Raw genomic sequence first — 7812 nt, 5'->3', positions numbered from 1 at the left:
CGACGGCTGTCGTGAGGGTTCCTGGCCAATGGGAAAGCGTGCCGGGTCTGGGGGGCGGGGCGCCGGGGCCTTGTCACGCTCGGGTCCGTGTGAAAACGGGGGTTCCGAGTGCAAAGCAAAGTTTTTTTGTAAACCGTCTGCAAAGGCGGGGGGGCGAAGAAGGCGCCCGAAACCGGGCCGAGTGCAGCTGCTGTGGCTGCCGCCTCTTTAGCGCTTCAGCCGTGGGCTCCTCAGTCCAGCCACAGCCGAGGAGACGAGCAAGGAGAGCCCTCAGATGCTCGGAGCCTTCTCAGCGCGGAGCCACCCGCCGCCCTCGTCCGCCGCCCGCCTGTTCTCGGTCCCCCGGCTCTGGAAGTCCCAGCCCCCCGCCTCCGCCCGGGTGCGTGTGTGGGGGCTGCTGGGGCCGAGCCGGGCCTCGGCGCCGGCTCCGAGGACGGACGCCTGAAGAGCTGCGCGCCGCCGGCCGGCCGAGGACGCCTACAGGCGCGGGGCGCGGCGGCCTGACCCCGGGCTCGCCCCCGTGCGGCCGCGGGGGCCCGGCAGCGGTTTCCCGAGCTGCCCGCCGCGGGCCGTGAGAGCCCCGCGCCGCCCGCCTTCCTCGGTCGCCCGGTCGCCGACCCTCGGCGCCTAGCCGCCGCCTCCCGAGTCGCCCGGCCGCCTGCGGCCGGCCACCGAGCCGCAGCCATGGGGTGCTGGGGTCAGAACCGGGGCCGGCTGCTGTGCATGCTGCTACTGACCTTCATGTTCATGGTGCTGGAGGTGGTGGTCAGCCGGGTGACCTCGTCGCTGGCGATGCTCTCCGACTCCTTCCACATGTTGTCGGACGTGCTGGCGCTCGTGGTGGCGCTGGTGGCCGAGCGCTTCGCCCGGCGGACCCACGCCACCCAGAAGAACACGTTCGGCTGGATCCGGGCCGAGGTGATGGGGGCTCTGGTGAACGCCATCTTCCTGACCGGCCTCTGCTTCGCCATCCTGCTGGAGGCCATCGAGCGCTTCATCGAGCCGCACGAGATGCAGCAGCCGCTGGTGGTCCTCGGAGTCGGCGTGGCCGGGCTGCTGGTCAACGTGCTGGGGCTCTGTCTCTTCCACCATCACAGCGGCTTCAGCCAGGACTCCGGTCACAGCCACTCGCACGGGGGGCACGGCCACAGCCACGGCCTCCCCAAAGGGGTCCGCGTCAAGAGCAACCGCACCGGGGACAACGATGTCAGCATGGCCCCGGGCGAGCCCGGGCCAGACCAGGAGGAGACCAACACCCTGGTGGCCAATACCAGCAACTCCAACGGGCTGAAACTGGACTCTGCAGGTAAGCAGGGAAAGTCGCCGCCGCAGGTGGTTGGTTTGGGCAGCCCGGACCCTCGCCTGGCCCTCGGCGGGATGGCCCGCACGCCCCCTGGTGCCCGCGCGCCCAGGTTGTGCCGCCTCCTCCCGGCTGGGTCGGTGGCCCGCACTCTCTCCCTTTCATCCTGGCGGAGGAGCGTGGGGGCGCGATTCACTTGCAAGTGGAGGGACTGTGGGTCTGAGGGTAGGAACGTCGGGGGAAGACTCATCCCATTGCACCCTGCACCCGCATTTACAGGTTGTATTTTTTAGAGACTTGTCTGGTTTTTGCTTAGCAGGGTCAGAATGCTTTCCAAGTTCAATTCCTTGCGCTCCTGGGAAACGCAAAAAACTCCCAATTGGGTCCTAGATGTTGGGCTGTAGGAACCCTTCCTCTTCAAAAGTAGTTCTTATGCCCATTGAACAAGTTTCATAATGATGCATTTAGAGCATATAAACCCTGGTTAAAGGTTTCTTTTATGAACACCAGTGTGTATTTCACTTAATTGACACCTAATCCTGAAAATCATAGGCTTAGGGACCTGTTGGGGCATGTTTAACGTTTACTTCACTTAGGACTTTTTTTTATAATGGTACTAAAAGTAAAAGTGATGGTAATGCATTCATCTTATATTTTTAATGAAGGCTTTTAATTCTAAACATAAGTACTCTGGAAGGAAATGTGGAAAATGTTGAAAAAAAGGAATGAAAGAGTCAACCAATACTACTCAAGCACAGATGTTAACAGTTTGTATTTTCTTCCATTTTTCCCCCATATGTATTTATTTACCTGGTTGTATCATTCTACAGAGACAATTTTCTTTTTCAAATGCAGGATATCATGTTAGTGAAGTTTTAGTTGTGCATTGAAAAGGTTTAATTAATATTGGGTTTTTCTCATTCCATTTGGCAGGGTGTTACTCTAGAGAAAATTAAGCTACTCTGTCTGGTGTATAATTCCTTTAAAAATCAGTACTTGGGACTTTAAAGCTTTTAGGGTAGGTAGTGATCATTTAGTTCCAATTTTACTAATAGTCTCTGTGATTAAATTGTTGATTTGTTAGTTTTTAGATTCTCTCTACCTAAAGTATCTTTTATATTCTTGATGAATCTTCACAAGTTAGAACTGATTTTATTCTCACATCTACCTCAATGATGGTAGAGAAAGTCCAGTGTTTAATTAGGCATTTTATTTTAGTAGGTATATCCACAGCTGCATTTAATGGATGATAATCTTTAGTTCTATGTTTTCCTTTGTATATGCCAAAAAATGCAGCAGAATGTTTATAGGACCCTCACCCCCATAGAAAAGATATACTTTTTAGGAAGGAGAGAGAGTAATTATAATTAGGAGAGTGGAGAAGCATTATTTTAAGGACTTAATTTAGCCCTGGCCATTATGTCCTGGCTTGTTCCCAGAATGTCAATTTATATGAAATTACTCTGAGCATACTTTGGTGTTTTTTTTTTTTTTTTTAATTTTTACCTTCTTTACCATTTAAATTAGAAAAGGATGTTTACATAAAAACACTTCAAATGTATTTGATAAAATTTTTTTTTCTTTGTAGATCCAGAAAAATCCAGAAGTGATGATGCAGTGGAAGTACAAGTGAATGGGAATCTTATCAGAGAACCTGATGATATGAATTTGGAAGAAGAAGATGATAGGGCCGGACAACTTAACATGCGTGGAGTTTTTCTGCATGTCCTTGGAGATGCCTTGGGTTCAGTGATTGTAGTAGTAAATGCCTTGCTCTTTTTCTTTTCTTGGAAAGGTTGTTCTGAAGGGGATTTTTGTGTGAACCCATGTTTCCCTGATCCCTGCAAAGCTTATGTAGACATAATTAATAGTACTCATGCATCAGTTCATGAGGCTGGTCCTTGCTGGGTACTATATTTAGATCCAACTCTTTGTATTGTAATGGTTTGTATACTTCTTTACACAACTTACCCATTACTTAAGGAATCTGCTCTTATTCTTCTACAAACTGTTCCTAAACAAATTGATATCAGACATTTGCTAAAAGAACTTCAAGATGTTGAAGGAGTTGAGGAAGTTCACGAATTACATGTTTGGCAACTTGCTGGAAGCAGAATCATTGCCACTGCTCACATAAAATGCGAAGACCCAGCATCATACATGCAGGTGGCTAAAACCATTAAAAGCGTTTTTCATAATCACGGAATTCACGCTACTACCATTCAGCCTGAATTTGCTAGTGTAGGCTCTAATGCAAGTGTAGTCCCTTGTGAACTTGCCTGCAGGACTCAGTGTGCTTTGAAGCAATGTTGTGGGACACGGCCACCAGCCCATCCTGGAAAGGATGCAGAAAAGGGCCCAGCAGTTAGCATTTCTTGTTTAGAACTTAGTGACAATCTAGAGAAGAAGCCCAGGAGGACTAAAGTTGAAAACATCCCTGCTGTTGTGATAGAGATTAAAAAAGTGCCAAACAAGCAACCTGAATCATCTTTGTGAGTCTTGAAAAAGATGTGATATTTGACTTTTGCTTTAAACTGCAAGAGGAAAAAGACTCCATTGAAATTCTAAGTTTGCCAAGTAGTGTAATTGAAGTCCTTGTCTGGTCACACAGTTTAATTCTATTTTTGTAAGAACATAATGGGACTGCATAACAGAGTTCTATATTACAACTTTGTGATTATTAGTGCAGAGTACAGCTATGCTGTAACAATTTTTGAAAGCCAGTTTTAACACTATGTTACATTTTTGTTTAAAGTAAGTATAAACCTTATATCACATAATGACATTTGATTTCCGATTTTCCCATGATAAAAAATTAGGGGGATAAATAAATTAAAAATTGTTACTGGAATTTCTCTGCTTTTCTTTACCCCCATTGTTATTCTTTATTAGGATTATAATTGGTAGACCTGTAAAGTCATCAGCAAGTTTTGGGTAATGTTTATACTTGCCCTTTGAAATCATTACATAGTATAATGGGCAGCATATTTTAAGAGTGACTCATGGCTATGAGCAGAAAAATAAGATCAGTTACTATTCTGTATTCTATATTGCTACTGTTAAATCCAATAAACAGTGAGACAATTAGAAAATTGAATTAGAGTTTACACATAATAGGCTAAATAGGGAGTAAGAGCAGGGAAGAACCAAACTAAATACTTTAAACTATTGTATGTTAATATTCAGACTACATCTCTAAATTATTTTGAGAATTTCAACTCCTTTCTTCTACCAAGGTTAGCCTAAAACATGAACATGTTCACCAGCATTACTTTCTTTGAAAGATTGGTATTAGAAACATTGAGCTGAAAGTTTACTCACAAAATATCTAAATATTTTTAAGGATTTTAACTTGATCTTAGCTTGCTAAATGCAAGGTATTAATGTAATCTTTTAAATTGTGGGTGTTTAAAAAAACTTTGAAGTTAAAGGCATTTCATGGTGACTAATCATGAAAGGATTTAAACAGCTTTTTGAGTACAACCATTTATAGCTTGTGCTTTGCCAAGAGCCACTAACTTAAAAGAAAAGAAAGATGCTTAATACAATCTGGATATTCTTAGCAAAATTAATAATTAAGGGAGAATTGAAGATTCCGTAAGTCATCAGTTCTTGACATTGCTTAGTTCTTAGACCAGTGACTTATTTTGCAGGATGTCATGCTTTCCATCCAGGAAATTGTTCTTGGCTATTTGATTATTGCTATAGATTTTAAATCCAACACAAATATTTTAAGGTTATTTAAGTTATATTTTTCTTGTTAGAAGAAGGGGTTCTGCTTTGTGAAGAAAATGAAGATTTTTGTCCTCAGAAGAATGGATATTAATATCAGTTATCATGTATAGCTCTATTTTTCTAGAAACAAGGTATTCTGACTACTTCAGTAACTTTTATAGCTGACTACTTTGGGGATTTAAAATAATTCATTGCTTAATAGGTCTTAAGATGAAAGTATTTGAATATGACAGTTTTTAAAGAGATGATCTTTTGTTGTAGATGGTGTTTTTTCCCCTAATATATGCCTGTTGCTGGCAATGGGTCTATTTAAGAACAGCTGGTTTTTCCAATGAGAATGAGGTAATTTTAGGAACATAGTTTGTAAGTTCACGTATATTATAATGGGCCAAACCATAACCTGCCAATTTACAATATATCTTGATCTTTTAATACTCTTATCTGATAGTGTGTCATTCAATTCTTTACCTAGTAGTTGCTTTGAGTTTTGCAAAAGGTGTTTTTTGTTTTTAAACATGAAATTGAGCAACCTATCTGGGTGAACAAGAGAAAGCTGCAAATTTTATTGTATCATGTACATTCCTGATTTAATACTTCATAAAACATTTTATTAAGATCTCAAAACAATTTGTTACCTAAACATTTTAGCAATGATACAATAGGATAACTGGTAAAATATATTACATTCAATGGGGTTTTCTTTACAATGTTCCATTTGGGGTCTGTCTTAAAGGTGGTATAACACCTAAGGAGAAGACATCACCAGAGTGAGAATTTTTTAAAATGGTATATAAGCATGGGACAAGGGCTTTGTTTTATTTTTCAAAAGTGCTTTGAAGGGATAGCCTTTAGGTTTTAGATATTTCACTTTTCATAATTTTTAAGTAGCTTATGTGTAACAAAGTGGTACCATAGGATTTTCTTTTTTCAAAGGACTCTGTCATAGCAAAATCAGTGGGCACTGACTCACCTTTTGAGTTTTAGCAGAGAATTATTTATTTCTTTACAATGCACTTTCTAACCCATTTTTAGCTATATTAGCATTATCTTTAAGAAAAAAAGACATGCTTTTATATTTAAATGTTGCGGGATTTAAGTGTCTTTCTCAAAATAGTTTATTCCTTCCGGAAAGAAAATGCGAGAAATATCCTGAATTATTGGGAGACTTACATCCATTATTTAAATATGCTGTTTTATAACACTGCATCAGTTTTGGGAGTTGTATCTCTCCTACTGGCTCTTTTATATTTGAGCAAGATCAGTGTAGAATGTTTAGAAACTTTTCTGAAATTTTTATTGAGAAGAAGGTGCTGCATATGCCTGATTTAAAACTAACCAGGAATTTTTCCAAGCCAAATGCAGCCTTAGTGAGAGATTTAATTCTCTATTGTTAACTTTTAGCTTGTATGATTGTTTATTCTGGAAGATATCTATGTTATAAAAATTTGGACTGGAACCTGAAAAATAAAAATCCTCTAAAATTTGGCTGTATATATATTTGAGAAAACAAAATGCTGAATAACTTTATCCTAAGGTATGTAGTTTGAATAGGAAAAATTTCCATTAAGTGCACCTTGGAAAATCACTCTAAGTAGAAGGTTATGTTAACATTTGTATCTTGTTAGCATTCAGTTAATTTTGAATTTTTGAAAAATTTAAGGGAAAAGACCTATGGAACCTAATGTGAAATGTTTAGTAGGTTAACTGGTATTGAGTTGAAGATTTTTACTGTTTATAAGCAGATCTCATTTGAATGATAAACATGTCATTAACCTGCTGTCTTAAGATGTTCACATATACACAAATATGGAGAGTAATTCTGCAATTTAAAAATATTTATTTTAATACTGAGTTTCAGTTAAGTGATAAAACAGTGTTAAAACTCTTGGGAAGGTGGAGGTTTTGTTTGTTGTTTAAATTGAAACTGTGTCATACAGTGTTCCGTGTCTCTGAAATGGGAATTGTAATAGCACTATTTTGATGTAGCTCTACCAGTATGTGGTGATGCTAATTTGTTTCACTAACAAGCTCTGGAATGTTTAGCAGTCATTTTCACTGGCACAAGAGCCTTTTGTATGTTATTCAATTTAAACTTTTAAACCAAAAATTTTATGGTTCAGTGTCTTTGGCAAAAAGATGCTGAAGGGAATGTAACATACAATTAATATGTGGTTATATATAAAAAGACACAAATTGCCATGTTATGGTTCTGCCTTGAAACAGCACAATGAAGTGTATTCTGTGATTTCTTATGAAACTTTCATAATTGTGTTGTTTTTGTGTCTGCGGTTGCCTGTCTTTTGGGCCAGATATGGCACAGTTAAATGCAGTTATCATCTCATTAAATGCAGATACAGATAAACTGTCTTTTAGTGCTGCAACATTTTACCTAACTTCTAACTTTTTGTATGTTTTTTGATTGTGTGTTATTTTCCAAAGCTGTTCCTACCTCACCACGAGGCTTTATGGATTGTTATGTATTATAAATGTTCTATATGAGACAGACTACTGTGTTTCTTCTCATTTATTAAAAGTTAAGTAGAAAATAAACTAATTTTCATATCTACTTTGTTTGTGCATATGGCCTTCCCTTTAATACTAGGGTGGGTTTTGTGAAAGAAATGGGATTCAGGTATTGAGTTGAAAGGTGTAGTTCAATAACAAATGTTGCTAGTGTGCAGAATAATGATTTCAGGACAGTGGTATTGAAGGAAACAAATGTGGGCAAAAATTGTAGTAGAAAGGTCCACTAATAGGAAATACTCAATGCCTATGAA

The 7812-nt window shown here is 40.5% G+C and overlaps 1 protein-coding gene across 1 annotated transcript; it reads left to right on the top strand.

Moving 5' to 3' along the window:
- Nucleotides 1-591: 591 nt before the first annotated feature.
- Slc30a1 (solute carrier family 30 member 1) lies at nucleotides 592-7601 on the top strand. The gene is made up of 2 exons (XM_046452250.2): nucleotides 592-1306; nucleotides 2889-7601. Exons 1-2 carry the CDS (start codon nucleotides 685-687, stop codon nucleotides 3794-3796), a joined length of 1530 nt encoding a protein of 509 aa, XP_046308206.1. The 5' UTR covers nucleotides 592-684; the 3' UTR covers nucleotides 3797-7601.
- The last annotated feature ends 211 nt before the right edge of the window (nucleotides 7602-7812 follow it).

This window comes from Marmota monax, unplaced genomic scaffold (assembly GCF_021218885.2).
Source record: "Marmota monax isolate L192 unplaced genomic scaffold, Marmota_monax_Labrador192_F-V1.1 WCK01_AAM20220418_F8-fsc00105, whole genome shotgun sequence".
Classification (NCBI taxonomy): Eukaryota; Metazoa; Chordata; class Mammalia; order Rodentia; family Sciuridae; genus Marmota; species Marmota monax.
This window is presented reverse-complemented; position numbering and strand designations above follow the sequence as displayed.